This window comes from Lampetra planeri, chromosome 2 (genome assembly GCF_965212315.1).
Source record: "Lampetra planeri chromosome 2, kcLamPlan1.2.h2, whole genome shotgun sequence".
Lineage (NCBI taxonomy): Eukaryota > Metazoa > Chordata > Hyperoartia > Petromyzontiformes > Petromyzontidae > Lampetra > Lampetra planeri.
The window spans coordinates 1,392,119-1,416,235 of NC_136108.1; the positions used below are offsets into that span (position 1 = coordinate 1,392,119).

The following is a 24,117-nucleotide window of genomic DNA, read 5'->3' on the forward strand; positions in this document are numbered from 1 at the left end:
GACAACACGCCTCCTTTCCTGGCTTGGGCGTCGCGGGATGTTTATCGATTTGTCTGAGTGGCTCGCAGACGGGCAGCGGGGACTCCCAGGATGGGAGCCTCCATTAGAGATACACCGGAGTCCATTACCGCTGACTGACTGCTGGAATTCTGCGAAGTCTAATGGCAATTTTTTTTAATGATAAGAATAATAAAATGTCTCGCTTGTTTATTTCAACCTTTAACAAAAATATATGTTAGGTGATTTATAATTTCGGGATAGCAACATAATAATAATGCTGTGGTGGGGTGGAGTGGTGGTATAGTGCTTAGGGTAATGCATACGTGATTATCCCAAAGGGTTTAAATCAGTGAGACCCCCAACTGAAAAAACCTTGGGAAACCATTTTGGTAAATACTAAGTAAATAAAAATATTTCCCCCAATATTTTCACGCAAACAGCAATAAAGAAAAATCGCCAAATTAAACTTAACATGTAGAATAAGCTCGGGGAGACGGCGAGTTAAGTCATGGGGACAATCTGAACAACTGGCTGCAACTCGAAGTATCTAATGCCAAGTCCTTGAGTACATGTACATCAAGTGTGTATATATATAGTATCTTCAAGTTGCGGTCCTAAACGACGCCCCTCTGAGTTCATTGGTGCACGCAGACATTGAACTGTCATGCACTGCAGTTGGCAAGGACGAGTCCACTTGTGGAGAAACGAAGGGGGGGTTTACTAAACGAGCTTGCAAAGCAGCAATAGGCTAATGCAAACCGCCGCTCGGTGAACTCCCCCATAATTAATGAAATAACAAATAATAACCTTGAATAGTTATTCATTTTCCCTCTTGTTCCTCACAGCAAGGGTACGATACCGAAGACTAAAACCTAAGTATGGAGAAACAAATCGGATGGCCCCGGTGGTAGCGCGTTCGCTACTCGTTCAAATGTTAGTGGTTCAACTCCGGCAGGCCGCCCTGGCTATGACTGCGAGCGTATTCACAACAAAAGTACTGAGCACCGTCGGGTTGCTCAATGGGGATTACACACAGCAGCGATCATCGCCGCCCATTACTGCCGGACTGATGCCCACTTGCAGGCCAGGCGCCGAATCGCCGCCCGCCACACAGGGACAGCTGCCGCTGGGGGCGCCCATTAAAATGTGTTGAGACGCGATGCGATCTAAGTCGCGTATACAGCGCTCCGAGATGCCTTCGGCTTAAAGGAGAGTTGTTCTACCAAACACAAATCATTTCAATGATTATTAGGCGATCACATATTCCTTGTGGGGGAATAAATAATGGTGGAAACAATATTCCTTTCGCCTATTTGTTCCCAACGTGCTTCCGTCAGCTGGACGGGAATGGGGCTAGCGGAGGAGTGCGTGTCCAGCCGGGAAGAGCTTTGCGATCGATGCTCGATGGGGAGGGGAGTGGGATGTCAGACTCTCGCAACCACAGACTCTGGAGGAGGAGACGCTAATGCCAATGCGTCTCTCGGCTCTCTTGCTGAGCCGAGCGCTTTAGGGAAAAGATGAAGGGAATATTTATACCGTGTCGAGCTTTTAAGACGTGGTGATGTTTTCCGGCTGAACCAGCAGTTAATTGATTCTTTTTAACGCGTAGGCTTTCGCGACCAATGTTCAGATTCATTATTGATATTTGGGTCAGATCGGATGAGTATATTGTGTCTCGTTCACCCTCCTCCACCCGACAGAATGTTTTCCAATTGCCTGACAATGCTGGTCTCAACTACCAATGAAACGTCGTACCCAATTGCCGTGTGAATCGCGATCAAGCGCACCAGTGTGCCGACGCGGTGCTAAATGGGCACGTTAATTCACGTGACAACTTTATTCATTGGTTGTGTCGGATGGAGGAGGGTTGTACGACACAACATTTTACTCACGTGATCTGACGCGAAAATCATTTAGGAATGTTATCCATACTCTTTGGTTCTTTCGATAAAGTCGCGTAAGAACCAGAGTATGGATTCCTGCAGTCACGAAAGCTTCAAATCATTTAGGAATGTTATCCTCTTCTTCTTGGTTCTTTCGGTAAAGTCACGTGCAATGGAAAAAAAAACATATCACAATTATTTTATTATTTTATTATGTTGTAATTATATTATTTTATTATTTCCATTCTACGTGACTTTACCGAAAGAACCAAGAAGATGAATCCCTGTAGTCACGAAAGCTTTAAATCGGAATGTTATCCTCTTTATTTTGTTCGTTAGCCTTTTACGTTCGCGGCTACGCATCGGATTTACAAAGCGGCTAAACGCAGCTGCTGCTTCTCAAGGCGTGGCTGCTTCCCGCCATGCGAGGCGTTTGCGGTACCTGCGTGCTGTTGGCGTGGCACCGGTGCGTCCCTGCGAACCAGCCGGCGCTCTCCTCTGTGCACTGATCAATCTCCTGGCCGTGTAAGTCCAGGTCCAGCCTCAGGGTGCCCCTGCAGCCAGCAGCAGCAGCAGCAGCAACGGAAGACAAACAACACCCATGTAGGCTTGCACAGACTGTTGAGTGCAAGTGCTGTCAGCGAGCACCTATTTAGGCCGCCACGGAACACGAGAGAGTGGTGTGGTGAGAGCATCGCCCGGACACCGTGCTCTCCCCAAGTGCTCGTGTTTACATTCGACAACAGACATCTCATTCAGGGCTGAGTCGACCTTAGGGGAGACACGGGAAGGGTTCAGATAACACTCACCACCGACGTGAGTCAAGCGCAGGAAATGAAACTCGGACTTGTGGGTTCGTAGCGCGGGAAATACGCACCAATTTTAGGATGAATTTGAAAATGACATGGATTTAACAGACGAGGTATCTCAGGCAAAACAAATGTTGTTAAATCCTTTATATTAAGTTCGCTTGCTTGCTTGCTTGCGTGCTTGCGTGCTTGCTTGCTTGCTTGCTTACGACCGTGTAAATCTTTTGGTCATTTTTTAACCCACTTCCCGTGATCCAATCGAGTTGACATTTTCCACACAGACTCGTTGTGGGTGACAATGTTCGTGAAAAAAAATTCCCAAAATTTTACACTTTTTAGGCAAAAAAAAAATATTTTACATATATTCAAATAGAACTCATTCGTGGCTTTGGCTGAACGTCACAGTGTAAGAGCCCAGAACGTAACCCCTCCACAGGCCGTGGCGGAGTAGCGCAGTTGGTAGCGCCCTCGCTTCCTATGCCAAAGGTCGCGGGATCGATCCCCGCGTCCTCCACAGGCGAATATATTTTTAAATCCTTTATATTAAGTTCGCTTGCTTGCTTAGGACCGTGCAAATCTTTCGCTCGTTTTTTAACCCACTTCCCGTGATCCAATCGAGCTGACATTTTCCACACAGACTCGTTGTGTGTTAAAATTAATTTTCGTGAAAAAAAAATTCCAAAATTTTACACTGTTTAGGGAAAACAAATTAAATATTTTATTACCAATTGCTTAATGGTGGCAGACAATCATCTGACCCATAGGTGGCAGCCATCTCAAGCCAGAGAACGAGAGGACTCTAGCCGCCACGCATATACAGGATTTATAGTGAAAAACTTTGTTTTTACGGGTTTACTTGTTTTTGTTATATTCAATGAAAGGCACAATGCAAAGTGGCTAAGTAATGTATGGGTATAACTTGTGGAAGGTCCTCGTTCTGCCGACCGGTCACCGCATTTCAAGGGCCCAGATGTTGAATGTCTCCGTGTGGTTGATGAGGCCGCGAATGTTTCAACCAACAGGAGGAGACGCCGTCGAGCGACCCTCACGGCAAGATGCCACGAGTAACTTCCTGCCACGACATCAGTTATTATGGTATCCTGCTAAAACTAAAGGGTGAAAGCGCAGCCCTGCAATCGCCCGTTCATGCCACTGCGGGTGGAAGATCCCCACTCTCGGGAGCCCCACACGAGACCCTCTCGAGGGTGTGTTTGGCCTACTCTTCCGCGCCAGCCGGACATTTTGGAAGACAGGTTAGATCACCCACACTTTACCCCAACGCGCATGACCTGCCCATCACCTATGAACTCTGCTGCAGACGTTCATAATGCCGTGTAGACAGAGGCGGGGAAGCGGGGCGGGGGGGGGTTATTTAAGAAAGCTGCCCCATTGTGTCCACTGCCGGGCTGGGAGATCGAAGTGGTGACCTTCGGATTGCGAGTCTCGTACGTTACCATGGCAGCTTCCACATTACGCAAACAAAAATCTGCGAATCTGGCACTGCCAAAGCCTCAAGTGAAAGTGTCTTCAAGCTCAAACAAGCACAGCGCCCCCCTAACCCCCCTCCTTATGGCCGTGGTATAATTTCCACATTTCTATGGAAGGGGCCAGTCTCAAACAAAATACAACCACCTCTGACTTTCACTAAAGTTGTCCCCATCGTTATCAGTCCCAGGAGGACGCAGGCCTGTGTCGAGTGCCGACCAGGATTTTAACTTAAGGCCTTCCAATTGTGAGCGGTGAACTCGCAAACATCACTGCCCCGACCGGAACATGACAAACCACGAGCCGCTCCGTTTTTTGACAGCACCTCGGCGTGAAGTTTTGCCCACCGTCTGATGCATCCCAAGGTCACCAAATTAGAACAATATCCCAGAACTGTCTTACCTGCACCCCACGGTACGTCTATTTTTGCTTCCACAGTACAATTCTCGATAATCGAAAGCATTAGTCACGGGAGAGATGCAGGCGCGATCGGGCACTTGTTACCAGACCTTCATAAAGCACGCTCGCGAACGCACACGCACGCAGATTAATTGGCATTAATGGGCAATTGACCTTTACGTAATGCAACTACGCCTAATAGGGTTACGTGGTATTTTGTTGTTTTACAGTAGCGCCGAACCCAGGGCTATCTCCGAATTATGAGCGCAGCGCCGAGAAGATCCTTAGCCCAGATTGGCGCGCTGTGCGCCCCTGCTGCACGTGACGTGGCACACGGGCAGACGCACTCCGAGCAGCACCTATCGGCGAGCCGCATTCCCCTTCCACGCTGTCCAAGCCGGAGCCAAAGCCATCCGCTTGATTTGCCCGTGGCAACGCGGGGGAGCCCATTAAGATCAGCGCGGCGAAACAAGAGCAAGAAGAAGAATAAAAACAACTTCCCGCATATCCGTCGAGCGTCGAGGTGGCCGGGTTTTTGTATTGAGATCCGCGGACACGTCTACCCACGCATGATGTATCGACACGTCCCGTCCCGCGGGAGAAACGGCGCTCGTAATTGATGCCTCTGCCGCCGCCACCGCCAGCGAGGGGGTCTGGAGGCGCTCGCTCGCTCGCCACCGCGGGGCCCGCCGCGCTGCGCGGGCGGCCGCGCGATTCATCTGCCGATGGAGCCGCTCGTCGCGCGGGAGCGGTCACGGCCCGTGGGCTCTGGGCGGGGAGATGGAGCGAGCCGTGGATGGCGGCGGAGCGCATCGCTCGCTGCACGGCGCTCTGTGCAGTTCGCTCGCTGCACATCGCCCGCTACTGCAGTCGCTCGCTGCACTGCATGTCGCTTGCCGCACGTCGCTCGCCAATTTTTTTCGATTTTCAGAGCAAAAATGCCAAATAATGTCCCCATTCAGGCCCCCTCGGAGATGATGCCCAGGGCAAACTGCCCCACTTTTGACCCCCCCCCCCCCGCTCGCCCCCGCTCGCCCCCGCTGCGCTCTCTCTGCTGCTACGGCTGAGGGCTGCTCGCTCGCCACCTTGGGCCCGGCACTTTTAGTGGACGTCTGGCGGCTTTCATCTGATGGTCGGCAGAGCCGTTTGGGGTAAGGTTCAATCATCCCTCCCGCCGGTGGACCGCCTCTGCAAGGTGTGCGTGGTTTGGGAACACAGCAGGTGGCTCTAATCAAGAAACCTGGGGGGTGGGAGGGGGTGGGGTGAGTGGGGGGAGACGAAATGTAATTTTACAAAAATATAATAAATTAATAAATAGAAACCACCCGCTGCCTATCTCGTCGGAACCCAATTAGCCATTTCTGGCTCAGGTCGATTAATGAGACAGGTCGGGAGGGAGGATTCGAGTGCCCGGTCCAAACTCGCTCCGCGGCGTGAGTCACGCTGCTGACAAGGCCTGAAGGCGGCGGGGCGGGGGAGGCGGGGGGAGGCGCGATTTTGATCTCAGCGGCGATTTCTGAGATTTATTTTAATTCAGCATTTATCAGGAATCTAACGATTTGCTCCCCTCCCCCCCGGCGATTTGACAAATTGTCACATTCAGGTTTACAATACGCTTCATCGTAATTATGGTCTCATTTGTATTGTTCAGTCTTCTTTGTACTACCTGGTGTATCGTGCCTTTGCGCCGTTTGTTGAAACGTTCCGACCGACCCCTACTGGACGCTTGGAGAATAAGAGCTGCACAGCTCATCGGGTTCCTAAAGTATAAATCAATATTCTGATTCTGTATAATTAGCAGAGGTGGGACAAAGTCATTGTTATGCAAGTCACAAGTAAGTCTCAAGTCTTTGCTCTCGAGTCCCGAGTCAAGTCGAGTCAAAGATGAGGCAAGTCCAAGTCGAGTCTGAAGTCATCAAATTCATGACTCGAGTCTGACTCGAGTCCAAGTCACATGACTCGAGTCCACACCTCTGAGGTGGGACAAAGTCATTGTTGTGCAAGTCACAAGTAAGTCTCAAGTCTTTGCTCTCGAGTCCCGAGTCAAGTCGAGTCAAAGATGAGGCAAGTCCAAGTCGAGTCTGAAGTCATCAAAATCATGACTCGAGTCTGACTCGAGTCCAAGTCGCATGACTCGAGTCCACACCTCTGATAATTAGCGTATGGATATCATTGCGGTGGTTAAAGTGCCCAAGCCTCAAACCTGTTTGCCCCTCCGACTCACGACAACTGATGGCCTCTGATGTATTTTGGTCACTTTTCATCTCGCGCGGCATGGACCCTGGCGTGTGATGGCGATGGGCCGCACAGGCAGAATGTGTGCGCGTGTTCTCCCCTCTCCACGTGTATGTGCGTGTTCTCACCGCAATCAATACTCCGCAAAATCACCATTGCCACCAGCACTGACATCTCCATTCACCATTCACCAGGACCTCACTGGCGTTCCTCCGCATCGCTTCAAGTCACACAAGGTCCTTTTGGACCGACGCGCTTAACCTTAAACGATGCGAATTCAACCCCCGGTGAAGCTTGAGGAGCCGAATAGAGTTCAAAAGAACTGACAAACACCTCGCCGTGAAAGACCCAACACAGAAGAACCCTGGGGTTTGATCTTCCACGAAGCTCATGGTCCGCCCTTTAACGCATCCACTGCAAACCCACAGCAGCAGACGCGGATGCGCAAATGGAATATTACAACTCTCCGCAGTGTGCGAATGCGGTCATCCAGAACGAAGAGTGCGACGTCATAACGACGCGACGCCCGATCCACAAAAACGAAGGAGACATCACAGCGATACACAACTCCGCTGCTCCTGACGCGGTTGTCTGGCTTGACCACCTGAATGTGAAATTGTGGTTGTCGCTCTGAATCCACATCAGCCATGAGAAAGAAAGAAACTGCCATCTTCACCATCATCATCATCGTCGTCGTCATCAATTCATCATTACGTTGCATTGATTCGTGCGCTTACAAAATATCAATATCCTAATCACCGAATCGACAAACCCATGAAACGCCCAACAATCCGTGCGTGGCCCTCGTGGCGAGACGGACCCGCGCCGCCTCTTGGCAAGAGGCCCCGCGCCCTCCTGCCCCCCCCACCGTGGCCGCCTGTCACCGCTCGCTCGTCCGGGGGGTGTTTGCGCGCCGCCGGCCGGGGCGCCGAGGACGGTCCTCGTCACGCACCTGACAGCACAGGAGGCTCGGCTATTACTACTCCTGGGCTACAACAACTCATCTCGTCCCCGCCAAAGTTTGACAGCTCCAACAGGCGCGCTTGCTTACACGGCGAGCGGTGGGGGGTGAAGCAGGGGGGGGGGGCGAAGTGTGGACGTCCAGTCTATCCAGCTCTTGCATCAATCAATCAAGGTGGCTGGGTCACGCTCATTAGGATTTGATTGTTTTTTTCTGGATTCTTTAATCGCCGAGGGCGGCCATGCCCGCGCTAAGCTCTCTCATGAAGACGCGTTAATCGGCTCGAGATGATTTCTGACGGGAGAATCAACACGATTCACCTGTGGTCTACAGCACTCGTGCAGAGGCAGGTCAAATACCCATCCGCCGTGCTCTCAGACGTGGCGAGCGCTCACGGTGTGAAGGTCGCCGGTGTGTGGCGGCTGGCCGATGTAAACATCTTTCTGGCGTCGGACAAAATAAGTCAGCCCACCGCGGCTTGTCCATCGGTGTGTTAGCCTCCGCCAAAGCAATGTGGAATGTCCACCACAGGGCGAGCTCTTCCCAATTGGCCCTTGCCTGGTTAAATACACAAACGCCGAACCGTGAGAACAATGGCACGATCGCCGAGCATTGTTTTAGCACGGCTGGCTACGTACGGTGCGAAAGAAGTCCACCATTCATATATACAGTGCAGAGCCATCGTCTCTCTTTCCCGGCGCCGTGAGACTGTGGAGCTCCCGCCCACTGCCCCAGGACCGCCAGGAGAGATGGGTCTTGCGACATTGCTAATTGGGAGCAGGGAGCCTCTGCGGCTTGACTGTCGGGCTTGGTGTTGCGAAGAGAAAAGTGGCAAATGCCACCACAGTCCCGAGATGAGCAACTTAAGAAGCCAAACCCTTGCGCTTGTGGTCGGGAAGTGGAGCTTGATGACGGCGCTCGTGAAGATGGTCGTGGTGGTATTGGTGACAATGGCGACAGTCAAAAGGATGACATTGAGAGTGATGATAATGAAGGTGCAGGTGGTGATGATGGTGAAGATAGTCTCATTTGTTGACAGAAAGAAACCCCATATGTATGAAGAAGAAAAAACCTCCCACTGTAGGCGTAATTAACATTCTGCAAACGTAATTAGTCACAAACCTAGCGCGGCACTGAAAGGGCAGGAGAGGAGAAGACCATCAGCCGCCATGTGGCGGGACGAGCACTCCGTGTGGATGCCGGGCCATGCCCAGCATGATGCCACCCCTGCCCCTCGAACCTGCCAGCCGCAGTCCTCTACTCGCTCCCCCAGTGACCGAACAGCCCGAACCAACGCAGCTTTTCATTCAATAACATTTTCATATGCGTCGATTAAACGTTATCCAAAATTCCCTCTAACCTGATAATTGTTTTTTTACCCTTTTTATCTGGCAACAAGACCGACACCTCTCATCAGCGAGCCGCTTGCCCTATACAGTATAAACTGGCCCTATTAGCGCTACCCGCAAAGCGTATCACTTTCAGTTATCTTTGCGGTCTAAACAGTTGTCGGTGATGCGCCCTCCCTACGTCTACCCCTCAGAGATTAACTTTTTTATCGAATGTTATTCGGTTCGTTCATAAGAACCGAGCAGGCTTGTGCTCACCAGTAGGAGACGCGGCCTGAGCGAGAGGTATCCTGGAAGCGGTGTGCCGGGTGCAGACAAATCTTCCGGGTCACCGACCTGGAAGAGACCTGGCTGACTTCAATCCCTGCTGAACATTCTCGCTGACCCCTAACACCTTGACCCCTAACGACCCCTAACAACCCCTAACCCTAGACCCCCTTTTTCCACTGTTTGCTCGCTGTTCCGTTTTCTTCCATCGAGCCCCCTTCTCGCGGGATGAGAGGGCGGGGCCAAGTCAACGACGCAGCCCACCTCGAGGGGCTGGCGGCGGCAGCGGCCAGCACAGGTCGGATGCCCTCGACTCGGGTAAAGCCACCGTCCACCCATCCGCCTGCAGTCCACCGTCCATCCATCCGCCTGCAGTCCACCGTCCATCCACCCGCCTGCAGTCTACCGTCCGTCTATTATTGATCGCTCTTCGGAGCACAGCAGTCGCGTCCGGGGGGCGGCGGTTTCAGTTGACATCGGCTGGCCACGATCCGCTCTGCTTCTGACGCAACGCGCGGTCGGTGCGCGCGGCTCGTGGGCGAGCGGCGTTGGACCGGTTCGGGGACGTCGCGTGCGAGGTAGGGTGAGGGAGGCTGCGCTTAAGAGCAATTTGAGCTCGCGACTTCAAGGTCGTGAGTTCAAATCCTCGTTTCATGGTCATAAACTCAGCCTATGATCATCAATATTTGACGTGGTGTCAGATATTGCGACGTTGGCGAAAAAGTGAACAAGTCACATCAACAATCACGCGTTATTGTGTGATGATGCAGATGCCGATGTCTGCGCGGATTCATTACCGCCGCCACCGCCACGAATAACAACAAGAACAACAACAAGAACAACAACTATTCCGGCGAATAGAGACATCCGGTGGCTCCTGCGGGGTAGCGCACGCCCTCCCCCTGAGATGCGTCACGCCGCTCGCACGGCACGGGAGGAAGCTCCCGCTCTGAAGTGAGAGAACGGAGAATGCACAAACCCCACCTCCCCCCACCCTCTCCACCCTCTCTCTCTGCACTCCCCCCACCTCCCCACCCTCTCTACCCTCTCTCTCTGCACCCCCCACCCCCCCACCCTCTCCACCCTCTCTGCACTCCCCCACTTCCCCACCCTCTCCACCCTCTCTCTCTGCACTCCCCCCACCTACCCACCCTCTCTACCCTCTCTCTGCACTCTCCCCACCCTCTCTACCCTCTCTCTCCACTCTTCCAGTCATGTCACCATGGCCGTCCGCGCTCACATGCGCACCTGGGAGAGGCGATGCTGTAGCCCAACATAATATGAGGAACGGGTCTCATGATGATGATGAGTATTATTTACACTGATGACAATAATTGTTGTTGATGATGATTTATGTTGCTTCCGATGATGATTTTCAGCATGATGGTGAATGTGAAGCTGCTGCTGCTATTCATGATTGTGCTTTTGCTACAATCGCTGCTATTGAAGCTGCTGCTGAGAATAATCATGATTGATGCTGCTGCATAATGATTGTGGTGCTGCAGCTGATGATGATGATGCAGACATGATCACGTACTGGTAGGTTTCAGTGTTCATGATCTCTTATGACTCGCTCCACCCACATGTTCTGTCAATAATTGTCCTCGCATATAACGCAATCACGCATGAGCACATACAACGACACACAAAAGACAAAGATCCTCCGTGTAGCCTACTGGGGCAGGTGATGTTAGCGAGCACCTATCAAGGCCTGGTACCGCACACGAGGGCGATGGGTGGCCAGCATCACACAGGGCAGCCTTTGTCTCCCCAGTGCTGATATTTACACACTGTGCAGCAGCTAATAATTTAATGCTGAGTCGACCTAGGGGAGGCGCAAGACGGGTTAAAATATCTTCGCCACTGTTAATGGGCCGGGAACTGAAATTGAGCTCGGGTCGTCGGGTTCACAGCGCAGCGCACTAACCACTACACTAGCGCTGCTCCCCACACACACACATACAAAGACAAATGTCCCCCGTATAGCCTTAACTATACGGGTGATACTTTTGGGACAAGTGCTGTTAGCGAGCATATATGAAGGCCGGCACGCAACACTAGAGGGTGGGTGGCCAACACCACGCCCGGCCGCCTTTCTCTCCCTAGTGGCGATATTTACGCATCGCACCAGGTACTCATTTGAGGCCGAGTAGACCTATGGGAGGCCCAGCACCGGTTCAGATAATCGTAAGTGGTATCGGCCGTGAGCGGGAATCGAACCCGGGTGGCCGGGTTCGTAGGCCACCGCACTGACCGCTACACTACCGCTCCCCACACACTGACGCACAGACACACACAGTCACAAAGCGCAGTCACTATCCATTCCGTAGGGAAGCCAAAACAACGCCCCGTGGCAAGAAAACACAATTAATTCTGCCTCTGTCATCTGTAAATAATGGTGAGGGCTGCAGAACCATGCACCCAAAATAATAGATAAATATATATGAAAAGTAAATCATGATGTCGTTATTTGTTTATTTGCTTGCTTGCTTGCTACCCAGGATATCTCGTGGCGGCCGGCGCACTGAAGCGGAAGACGCGTTCAGTGGCTCGGACGAGGCGTCAGCTGCCTCGCTCACTGCGACACCCGCCAACGGGCACCTCGCGCCACTGCTCCCCCGTCCCCCCCCTCCCTCGAGCCTCGTGTAAACAAAGATCCCCCGTATAGCCTTAACGGACTGTAAGGGGCAAGTGCTGCTAGCGAGCAGCACCTACGAAGGAAGGCGCTGCACACGAGCGGGTGGGTGGGCGCCTTTGTCTTGCCCCAGTGGCGATGTTTACACACCGCACCAGGTACTCATTTGAGGCTGAGTCGACGTAGGGGAGGCCCAGGACCGGTTCAGATAATCGTCACTGGTATAGGCCGTGAGTGGGAATCGAACCCTGGTCGCCAGGTTCGTAGCGCAGCGCGCTAACCGCTACACTACTGCAGAAACACTGGTACACTGCCAAATCGGGTTACAATGCGTCGAATATTATCGATTTATATCGATTCGTAAGACTCGTGATATCCAGTGGGTAAGAATCGGATATTTGCAAATTGCATTACAAATGTGCTTAATCGATGTCGTGTTGCGGTAATAAAATATCTTTTGAAATTTAGAATCGCCTATTGAATCGAATTGCTGCGATTAAATCGAGCCGATGAAACGAACCGTCACGGAGGAATGTGAACCATTGCACACCCCCCCTCTTCCGTCGCACTCTCCAATGCAGTCCACTGCTAGACAAGAGCCCTTCCCTCTCCGTGTTGCTGGTGGGGATGGGGGAGGGGGGGCTAGGGGCTGCATCCCCATACTTCACCACGCTGGTCACAACGCGAGCTAGTGAAGGCGGGGAGCATAGACGTGTACTGCACAGTACAACAACGGATGTGGCTGAGCTGACCCCACAACGTAGCCCCCGCAGTAGCCAATAGCAGCCGTGTTTTAAGCACAGTGGCGGCTCATCCTAGCACTCGCCAGGCCCAACGCTGCTTAGCTTCCGAGATCTGACGGTATCCGGCGCGTAACGGGTGATTTGGTCATTACGTATGCCCTGCATTGTGCGTGTTGTACACTGTAGGTGTAAAACAACACGACCAGCAGACATCAGGTATCCAGCATGCGCCCGGTATACACCAGGAGGCTGCGGTGTGCTGCTGCTGCTGCTGCTAATCATGTGCATCGGAGGAACGAGGGCAAAGGTGACGGAATACGACCGAGCGTTCATTAGGCGCTTTGTCAAGACGGCTCGGCTCGGCTGCCGGCAAAAGGCCCTGAGAATGGGATTAAGATCAATTCTTAAGCTCAAGAGAATCGCAGTTTGTCAGATTCACCAGTTGTGGTCCGATTCGTACATGCTGTATGTCATGAGTTGACTTTCCCCCCCACCCCACCCCCGCTTGACATATCCTCCAGATTGCAACATTCACCGCAACGTGAACAAACAAAAAAGTGTATCGATGTGTTCATTAATCGAATCGCGACGCTGATTGGCGGCAGCAGACGGCGTGAATCATTGTTTACGCTCCTAATTCACGCACACCTGCCCGACCCTGCTGATGAGACACTGTACATGTCGAAGCCGGTCCAGAGTTTTGCTTGCACTGAAATCAATGCTGATGAATGCATGCACTCCCAGAATAAACACTTGTGTGTGTTACGAGGAGAGACGGATGAGCGACGGAGACGTCGTCTCCGCTTTGTCTGCACTGCTATTTACGCCTTGAGCAGTGGCCGAGTGACTGGAGCTGTCCACTCGTGTCTGGTGCTGAAACCGACCTCGCTCAGACACGCCGTGGTGGGCGTGCGATTGTGCCCTTGCGACTCAAGCTATGGACCCCGATTGTCGACCACTGAAGTCCGCGCCTCGTTCGGCCGAGGAGGAATAGCAAAAGTACATTAACTCTCCCCTGAAGCGCTCTCGTCGTGGTGCACAGACCTCGGCATTCGGCGTTAAGCTCTTGAATGTATTGCTACGCGCTAGAATAGATTCTACCGCGGCGCTGCACGCGCGTGTGAGGCTAACGGGCAAAGTCGGGGCAAGGCCTGGCCAAGGTAAGGCAACGCTCTCACTGGGCGAGTTTCCTCGGATGCACTGAACGCGATGGGTTCTCAGTGCATTGGGCTACGGATTTTCGTGCTGTATTGAATCATGTACAGTAATTGCACGCGTGCTTTGCCAATATTATACATTGCAGTGCACAGTACATGGAGAGTAGCGATGCATCAATTTCACATCGATGTCTAACTCGCCATATATGCTGGCTCGATGCGTATGTGTAAGAAACGACGTTTGTCGGTTCATGCAAACGACATGATAATATTATTCAGGCTACAGCATGGGAAGGGAGACAGTAGAAACAAGACGGAATAGCGTGGATTCTTGAACCTAATCACGGCCCAGAGATTGTGAGAATTCATGAAATCGCCAGGGGGAGATGTTGGGAGGGAGTGATACGATCATTATATCCCTTTATATCATAAACGCGAAGCGGTGTGTGCGCGTAGCGTGTTGCAGGGAGTGGTAGCGCAGTGGTTAGCGCATTGCGTTACGAACCCGGCCACCCGAGTTCGATTCCCGCCCACAGCCAACGTCGGTAACGGATATCTATCTGCACCAGTGCTGGGCCTCTCCTAGGTCCACTCAGTCTTAAAATTAGTACCTGGTGCGGTGTATAAACATCAGCAGCCGTGGAGACAAAGACGGCCGCGCATGGTGTTGGAAACCTTCCACGTCGTGTGCCGTGTCGGCCTTCATATGTGCTCGACAACTGCACTTTGCCTCTACAGCCTGGTAAAGGGCTACACTGCCGGGGGACCTTAGTCTTTGTGAGTGTACACGCGAGTGCTTTCCTCGCGAACGTTTCGGCGGGCGTGACGTTGTTTTTGTCGATGTCTGTGTTGTTGATGTCTGTGTTGTTGTTGATGTCTGTGTTGTTGTCTGTGTTGTTGTTGTTTCGCAATATAAACGCGTTCTCGGCTGCCCCGCTGTCCATAACCACATCTGCGGGCGGGAGCTTCTGGAAATGGCGAGCGAAGTAAGAACATGTCGGTGGAGTTCTACGTGAGTGGAATGTTTGTGCGTCAGGGTGGCGCGGCATTTTTTTTCTCTCTCGGTGTTCGCTACGTGACGTCACTGGCGTGATTTTTTTTTGTTTCAAGCTGGGGGAATACACTGTACTGTACAGTATTGGCGTCCGGTGTGCCACGTTCATCACGCGCTCCTTCGGGCTGCACCGCCTTGCCGCCCTTCCAAGGAGGAGGGACCAGCGATTGCGCGCGTTACCCGCGGCGCAGGAACGAGGGGACGAGGGGACGCGGAGGCGCAGGGACGAGGGGATGAGGGGACGAGAGGACGCGTTTCGTCTCGCGTTGCGCCGCGCCCCGCCAACAATCGGGGGGGGGGGGGGGCTCACGGACACAGCGACTACTTACTCCTGGCAACAACAACAACAACCAAATAAAAACGCCAAACATTGGATTGACAACACAAGTATCACGTGTTCTCTTGTGACCCCCCCCCCCCCGTTCTTACTTGGTCCCGGAGTGCCTTCGCTGGGTGCCAAATGAACCCTATCCGCTCTTGGCACACTCTCCCCTGCCACCCCCTCTTCGATTTGGGTCCCGTGATGTCCCTTCATTCCCTCTGTGCCCTTTACCTGACGTCTGTGTCATCGCTTCTCTGTGTCCCCCCCCCACCCCTTCTCCGTTACCCTTCCATGTACCTTTCCATGCTATCATCATCTCCGTGTCCCTCCCTAATCTCTGTGTCCCTTACTGCCCGTGTCGCTCCCCTTCTCTCCGTGTCCGGGAATTCCTCCTCCATTCTCGCTGGGTGCGTGCCGTCCCCGCGCGCGGGTGCCGGGGCGTCACGGGACTTCATTCACATTTCCCCCGCAATGACCGTCACCGTGGTGACAGCGCAAATCGTCGGGCGACAAACAACTTGACAGCTTTAGCGCAGCGCGTGTGTCGGCGGCGCGTTCCGTTGTGCGTGTTCGTGGCCAACCGCGCTAACGACGCTTGCCGTACATCGTCACAAGCGAGTTGAGGTCGGGAGGCGATAACCCACGCAAACAGATGCGAGTGCTGCCCCCTCGTACGCTTGGTGGGGGGTTTCTCCGGGTTCTATGATTTTGTCCAGATATGAAGCCAAACATTCATCATTCACCCTCCGGAGCACGACCCTCCTGATAAGAACTCTTGACCCTCGATGAGGATGTCATGGGTAAACATCCTCCCCACCTGGCGTGGATGGACACGTGAGTCATTCAGACGGCGATCTGTATTTATATAAAACCAGGGCGCTGCACATTCAGACAGGTCTGGCATTGCAATAAAAGCCGCGGGATGAATATTACCAGAAACGCAGACGTAAGAGAAAACGCGATTTGCATTCTGTGCAAAACAACCAGAGCAGAGTTTGGCGGTCTCTCTCTCTCGCTCGCTCTCTCTCTCTCTCTCCCGTCTGCATGCATGGCTCTCCACTGTCAACACCGCGCCCTGCCTGGCTGTGGCCACGTTGTTGCAGTGTACTGTATGATAATGCAAATACTGCAATAATGAATATATATACTTTTTTTCTTTAATCCAGGATGGCTTCATTGAGCCTCAAAACTTGTTCAGGTGACCGGGGGTGGCATTGGCTTTGTTTGGTCAATCCTGTTGCACGGGCTGGTTTTGTGTGCGGGATTAGACCGGAGATCCGGGAGAAAACTCAACCACTCACGCGAGGGGATACCATTCAGAGTTCTGCGCGGACGGGACAGAAAGGAAGAGGAGCCCATTTGTTGCAATGCTGCCATCCCCTGGCCACCTCGCAACCTATCGGTGTGCGAATTTCACAAATCTCCACGTGATCCACCAACCCTTGCATGCAAAAAAAAGCGCTGGATCGCAGATCGTGCGCCCTGCGCGCCCACGATATGCGCCTTCGCGGCACCGAACGCGCCACGCGCATCGTGCACGACTGCATGCGCCGCACGTGCGCTGCGGGCTACGAGCGGGTCTGTAAGGCGACCGCGCGTGTGCCTAACAACGCCACTCCAAGCCCTCGATGAGCAGACCTCGCGTACCCGTGTGTCGTCGCTATGATGACATCACTCTGAATCCGGCGAATCTTGTCCGATCTCTGAAGCCAAGCGGGTTTGAGCCTGGCTAATCCTCGGTGTAAACTTCAGTTTGCAACCAGTATCAACGCTATCTCTGCCCTCTCTCTTTTTGTGCTATGAAGAAGGGCCATTGCCCGAAACGTCGCCTAATTACATATAGTTTCACTTTTGAAGCCGCAGTGTTATTGATAGCTGGTGGCGTTATTACGTCGCCTTGGGCGGCCGGGTGGCCTCGACATGGAAGTACGCGAATGGATTGAATCGATCTGCGCGAAGCTTTGAGTGTTGGCACCTCGTGCGCGTGGCGACTCTTCACCGGGTACTCTCCTGTTTCCTCCCACTTGCCAATGCAGGACCTTCATGCCGAAAGAAACCCGAGACTCGTGGAGGCTTTCCCGAACACTCATAGGTCATCCCTGTTATATAACGCCACCTCTAACGGGGCCGTCGGTGACAGGCCAGGCTGCTGCATCAGGTCTACAGTCTCGTGTCACCTCACCGTCACGCAGTCGTTTTCGTGTCACTCATTCGTCGCTACTATCTCGGTCATTGTCCCCACGAACTCCACGCTCTCGTACCTCCAACCATGACAAGGCCTCGTCCGAACACAACAACGGATCGCTGTCTTCCTCCGTGCGGTGTTCCACCTTCTTTCCTCCCACCTGATAGACTTTGGAACTTCCCCCATCAACCCCTTTTCCCGAGATGCCTACAGCATCGCTGAGTCCAATACATGTATACATTTGTTTAACGTAATATCATCATTAGGTATCTTCTTCTCTCTGTTGCTGGCTTATTTGCCTTGCATCCCGTAGGCTGAACGGATGCCCAACAAAAACGAACGGACACGACACGCGACGCACCCCCCACACTTGCCTGAACTCGAGCGCGTGTTGCTCGTCCTTGGGCCCCTGCAGACAGGCGGAGAGAGACTGCACCCAGCGTGGGCTGTAGCTGCCGTCCTCGCACTCCAGGTAGGGAGGAGACCACACGAGGTGGGCCCTCTCGGCCGCGGCCGCGTGGCCCTTCCTAGAGCGAGCGGCGGCGGCGCGTCCCTCGCGAAGGCCCTGGGCGAACCCGGCTTGGTTCCGCGGTCCTCTCGGCGGCTGCTGCTGCGATTTGAGGCCACCGGGACAGGCGGCCAGAGCCGCCTTGGCAGATTGGTCGGCGGGCAGCGAGGAGACGTTCCGCAGCACGATGTCCCCCCGCGCCGAGCCGCGGTTCACCTGCAGGAAGTCGCCGGCCCCGTCGAACGCCAGCAGGGCGCGCCGCACGCGCGGGTCGCTCTCGAGGAGGCTGCTGAGCAGCGCCGGGTACCATCGCGCGTGCTGCATGGTCGCGTCGTCGCGGCGCTCCCGCCCAGCCTGCTCGAGCACGGCGGTGAGGAGGTGCGCGTAGTGCGCGAGAGCTTCCGCGGCACCGTCAGGGGCCGGCGTGAGACCCCCCCCCGCCGCACCGCCGCCGCCGCCGCTGCCGCGAGTCGCAGCCCCGGGCACGCTCAGCTCGAAGCGCTTCGTGCAGCGCGCGTCGGCGAGATGGATCCGGTCTCCCGTGGAGAAGAAGAGCCAGATCGCCGCCAATGTCTGCGGGTCTAGGCCAGCGGATTCCTGCCCTGGAGATGATGATGATGAGGAAGAGTGGGGGCGGCCCGCACGCTCCCTGTCACGGAGTCTGGCTCCTCTTCCTCCGGGGCTCGACTCCTGCCCGAGCAGCAGCGGCTCAAAGACAACGACGCCTTCACCATGGCCGCGGGCAGCGCAGACGAACACGGTAGAACACGCGGACAGCAGCAGCAGCAGCGGCAGCAGTTGAAGATGACGATGAAGACGATTGTAATAACGATGATGATGATGATGGTGACCCATCCCCGCGCCGCGTTGCCGAAGGCGGCCCGCAGAGAATTGGCAGAGACCGCGACGAGACGCATTCACATCGGCCTCGGCGGGCGCGGGGAAGGAGAGAGACTCGCAGACTCGAGCCGAGCCACGAGCACGCGCGCGTCAATGCACGCAAGCGCGTGCGCGTGCGTGCGCGTGCGTGCGAGCGTGCGGCGAGCGAGAGAGCGAACCCCAGCGGCTGTGGGAGCTCACGCCCGCCTCGCTCGACTCCACGCTGCTGGCGCTTACTGATGGTGCTGCCGATGATGTTGCTTACTGATGGTGCTGCTGCTGATGGTGATGCTGTTGCTGATGTTGCTGCTGCTGCTGATGATAATGAAGATGGATACTACAGCCGCTGGTCTTGCGCTGTCGCCGATGGTGTTGGTTCCGTTTGTGGCGTTGCTGATGCTGCTAATGACGATGCTGGCGCTGATGTTATAACTCCGGCTGCTGCTCACGTTAGTGCTGCTCTTGCTGTTGCTGCGACTACTGCTGCTGCTGACGTTCTTGCCGCTGCTCCTGCTGTCAATGCTACTGCCGCTGATGCTGTTTGTGTTCTCGCTGCTGCTACTGCTGCTGCTGCCACTGATGATAGTGTTGTTGGTGCTACTGCTGCTACTCGTGGTGCTGCTGCTACTGCTGCTGCTACTAGTCGTGGTGGTGCTGCTACTAGTGGTGGTGGTGCTACTGCTACTGGTGGTCGTTGTGCTACTGATGCTACTAGTAGTGGTGGTTGTGTGACTGCTACTGGTGGTGCTGCTGCTGCTGCTACTGGTGGTGCTGCTGCTGCTACTGGTGGTGCTGCTGTTGCTGCTACTGGTGGTGCTGCTGTTGCTGCTACTGGTGGTGCTGCTGCTGCTGCTACTGGTGGTGCTGCTGCTGCTGCTACTGGTGGTGCTGCTGTTGCTGCTACTGGTGGTGGTGCTGCTGTTCCTACTAGTGGTGGTGCTGATGCTACTGGTGGTGGTGGTGCTGCGGCTACTGGTGGTGCTGCTGCTACTGCTGCTGCGCGCCACCGAATAAATCGCCCGCGCTCGTCGCTCAGACCCCCGCTGCGCGATAGGCGGCGATCACTGACAGCAGCAGCGGCGGCGGCGCTCTGCTCCAGCCTCAGGACACATCGTCACCATCACCACCATCGTCACCATCGCCACCGCCGTCGTCGTCTCTGTCGCCGCAACCACGGCTCCTCCGACCGCCATTTGAGCAAAACTGTCGCCGCCGGTGCGACACGAGTCTCTCCTCGTTTCTCCGGTCCAGCCTCCTCTCGTCTCTGATCAGCCTCCTCTCGTCTCTGATCAGCCTCCTCTCGTCTCTGATCAGCCCTCCCCTCGTCCCTTATCGCGGAAGAGCAGACGGAGTCGCCAAGACATGCGGCATCCCGGCTCGGCGCATCCTCATCATCATCCTCCTCGTCGTCGTCATCGTTATCGCCGAGTAGAAAAATCAGGAATCCGAGAGTGGGTTTATTATTTTTTCTCTCAATCTGTGTGAAATAGTCTCTGTCTAGCTCTGTATGTGTGTGTGTGTTGTCCGTGTCTCCGTCTACGTTGCGGTGATCGTGAAATCCCTCGATGGTCGTTTCAAGCTGTCGATGTCTGTGCCAGGGGTAAGATGTCTCTGTGTGATGTGTCGCGTGCTTTGCGCATTCAGCGCTCGCAGCATCACGCGGGAGACGAATGAGCGGTATGGTGAAGCGCCGTCTCTCCCTCCCACCCTCTCCCTCTCACACCCCCCCCTCCAACACCTCTCTATTGCGTTCTCTCTCCCACTCTCCCTCTCTCTTTTTTACGATCAGAAGAAACAAGAAGATGCTCGATGTAGCCGGCACTTTGATTCGTTTATCATTTAGTTTTTTGCGTGGGTTGTGTAATGCTTTGCTTTATGTAAACCCCCCCCCCCCCCTTTTAATGAAATATTTCACGAAAGATTTCACGTTCTGCTCTCCTTATCCCTTCCCTCTCTCTCTACCCCCCTCTCTCCCCTGCTCACTCTCTCCTTCGAACGCTCTGCCTCCTCGCTCTGGACCTCATCTCCCGCGCTCTGCCACGCTCTCGCATCCCTCTCATTCTACCACCGTGTCTCTTGAGCCACTCGCTCTCTCCAGCACTCTCCCCACCCACCCCTCTCCGACTTTATCTTCCACTCGATTGCTCTTTCACTCCCCTATCGCTCTCTTTCTCGCCCGCGCCCCCACCGCTGCCTCTCGCGCTATCTCTCTGTCTTCAACTCTCTCTGCCTTCAACTCTCTCGCCCTTTCTCTCTCTCGCTGTGTACAACATCTCTCCCCCTCTATCTCGCTCGCTGTTGACATCTCTCGCCGTGTCCATCACATCTCGCTGTATATCTCCCCCGCTCTCTCCCCCTTCCACCAACCCGCGCCCCGCGTGCGTCGTGAGCAGTGATACACGAATCCACAAAATCACCTTTCACTCACGAAGACACCGCACGGACAGCCCGTGTAGCCACACACGTCGTCCTCGTCGTCAGCAGCAGCAGCAGCAGCCATGGTCCATCCACTGCTGGATGAATGCCCCCCCCCCTCTCCTCCCAAGCTTCCACCACGTCACGTGGTCCTGCACGTGCCTTGATCTCATTTCGCCATCTTCGCGATGTCGAAGTCCTCTCGAGTGCGTTCCACGGTTGTTGTTGTCTTTTCAACTGGAACCGACGGACAACGTTGGCTCAACGTTCAAGTAACGTTTGGTCCAACGGTCCCAACCACGTACCGACGTTGGCCCAACGTCGGCATGTTTACCGGGGTGATATAGAACAACAACAAGGGGGACGAGTCGAGTGACCAGCCACGTGTCAGCATCGACCTCAACGCGTTGGTCAATAACACAGTTGCCGTTAAAGAAGAAGAAAAAAAAGCTACATGAGACAACGTTTCGGGAAATGTTCCTTATTCGTGTGCTACGAAGAAGACTTGTTGACCGAAACGTCGCCTAATAAATATTTTATTTGCAGCCCGCAGTCTGCAAGACTGGTGTCCTGCAAGTTGCCTTGTTAATTGCTCTTGTGCACCACTGCCAATGCAGCATGGTCATCATGAACATCATCAAATATTGAATGCGTTCACATCGACTCATAACGCTCAAGACATGTCAATCGAATCTCTAGAACATGTAAATCCACGTATGACGTGAACTCACCCTCCCCCATCATCATCAAACAGACAAATCAGTGCGGGTAGGAAAAAACATACGTCGTTTCAAACAGCACTCAGCCTCAGTTCTTGCATTATACAAACACCATCAGCAGTTCCTTGAGAACTGCGCTGTGTCATCCTCTTGCCTTTGGTCACCAGCAGCACCAGGGTGACGTAATCGCGCAGATGCGCGCCCTGACGTTACCATATTGCCCATGCCCCCCCAGCCAGTCAGCCAGCCAGACAGCAAAACTTTGTGTTTTAACGCCGGTGTTTGAAGAGGGCTGGGGTTGCTGGTGGCTGACTTCGCAGGGACTGTGGTGGTGCCTCAAGTTGAATCAGAGGTAGTGGGGGGAGTCGGAAGTTAAACTGGAGGAAGTGGGCCAACCACAACTTGTGATTGCCATTTGTTTTGCTGTTTTCCGGAGGTTCCTTTGGATGTCGATGTGCGGCAGTGATACGGCCTCAACCTCTCTCTTAAATTTTGAGGCTCCTCTCCATAACTGGATCCAACGCCACAGCTCTATTAACGTGGGCTCCTTTGAGCTGCATCATCTCTGCAAGAGCTTCGAGGTTCAGGCTGCCGGTCTTGGCAGTCGCATCCTCCTCTTCGCTGTCCTCATCATCGCTGGATTTGATCAGGCGCGTTGACGATTGCCCTTGAGCGCGCGTGGGTTCAGGGCACGGCACAGCAGCGTGGGCTACGCCGTGCGGTCCCCAGATGCGTCGGCGCAGAGGAGGAGACGACACTCGGTCTGTAGCTGCCTCAAAGCCGCCAGGAGCAGAGGAGGAGACGACACTCGGTCTGTAGCTGCGTCAAAGCCGCCAGGAACAGAAGAGGAGACGACACTCGGTCTGTAGCTGACTCAAAGCCGCCAGGAGCAGCCCTTTTTCCTGTTTCGACAGGAAGGTCCGCCGAGGCATCTTCTCCCAATACCGGGCAGTCTCGTCCGTGGTAAGTAAAAAAAAACACCCAAACCTGTTGCGGCCTGTATCCCTTCTGCTGTGCGAGCCTGCGCGACTCCTCGGGGCTGCCTCGCGGGCTGCCGCCGCCGACGACGGGCTCACCGGCCTCACGCGGTACCAGCTTCGCCTTCTCTTGAACGTCTCGAGCCACCCCCTTGCTGCCTTGACATTCAGTGGACGGCACCGCCTCCAACGCCGTCGCTTCAAAAATGTTCGCGCAAACGCTTCGACTGGCCGCGTACGACGGGGGGCCGCTCGGTGGCTTTCTCTGTCGCGATTTGCTCCTCGGTCCACCCGCACGTGTCACGCTTTCGCCACTTTGTCGTCAAATGCTTTTTTTGGTTGTTGCGCACAGCCGTTGTCATGTGAGCACCCCGGGGAGCGCCGGGCCGCAACACTTTGCCCGATTGCATCCGCGCTCCCTGTAATGGACCTCACACGGTCGACTCGTTCGTACCAAAACGTCGGCCTACTCCGCACGCACTCTCACCGGTATCTCGACTATCCGACACGCTTACCTGTTCACTCAAACTCATCACTTCTGACTTGTTTTCAGCAGACGCATTTCACCTCTCCCATTGGAGGCTTGGGAGCCGCGATTTAGGGCCATTTACCTATCACGTAAAAAAATCGCAGTTAGCGAGTTGGGAGGAGCTGCAATGTCGTGCATATTCGTGCTACCGCGGGGTTACTGCGAGACGGAAAACTTCGCTGACAATTTCACATGTCAAATTCTGCGCGCACCTCCCCCGGTGTGGCTGGCCTGGCATTGCGTCGGCTCGCAAAGACTCGAGTCCGGCCGGTCGCGAACAGGGAATTGGTGCAAAGCAGACGCCGCTCGATTAGCGAGGGTTGTGCTCTTGAAAGCGCTCGCCAATGGAGAAACCTTGGGGTTACGTTCCTGGTACGAGTGAACTTGGGGAGGGGGGAGGGGTGATAAATGTTTAATAAGAATGACTACAATAAAGAAATAATAAATGATGAAGAGCAATCTTTTTCTTTACTTAGCTTCAAGATTAACCACACTCATGAAATAAATACATTATGTAGAGCAATGTTTTTGATTACCTTCGATGACGATTATGATGATGATGATTTGAAGACCTTGGAGGTGGTGATGGATGTTGAACTAATTTCG

At 54.1% G+C, this 24,117-nt stretch overlaps 2 protein-coding genes and 1 long non-coding RNA gene across 3 annotated transcripts in view; 1 reads left to right on the forward strand and 2 right to left on the reverse strand.

Annotated features, from left to right (window-relative positions):
* The window catches only part of LOC144733248 (uncharacterized), a 41,100-nt gene extending 35,669 nt beyond the window's left edge, over positions 1-5,431 (reverse strand). The window contains exons 1-3 of the mRNA XM_078615033.1: positions 5,144-5,431; positions 4,460-4,527; positions 2,326-2,437 (exon numbers count right to left, since the gene is read on the reverse strand). Coding sequence (XP_078471159.1) covers positions 2,326-2,437; positions 4,460-4,527; positions 5,144-5,431 — 468 coding nt within the window. The remainder of the gene's footprint in view (positions 1-2,325; positions 2,438-4,459; positions 4,528-5,143) is intronic.
* A 3,979-nt stretch (positions 5,432-9,410) lies between these two features.
* Positions 9,411-12,493, forward strand: LOC144724587 (uncharacterized). Its single transcript, XR_013586535.1, has 3 exons — positions 9,411-9,966; positions 10,159-10,342; positions 11,890-12,493. It is a non-coding gene; the product is annotated as an uncharacterized LOC144724587 (long non-coding RNA).
* A 9,997-nt stretch (positions 12,494-22,490) lies between these two features.
* LOC144733257 (uncharacterized) overlaps positions 22,491-24,117 on the reverse strand; it is a 48,353-nt gene continuing 46,726 nt past the window's right edge. Inside the window, exons 11-12 of the mRNA XM_078615046.1 lie at positions 22,993-23,180; positions 22,491-22,778 (exon numbers count right to left, since the gene is read on the reverse strand). Coding sequence (XP_078471172.1) covers positions 22,491-22,778; positions 22,993-23,180 — 476 coding nt within the window. The remainder of the gene's footprint in view (positions 22,779-22,992; positions 23,181-24,117) is intronic.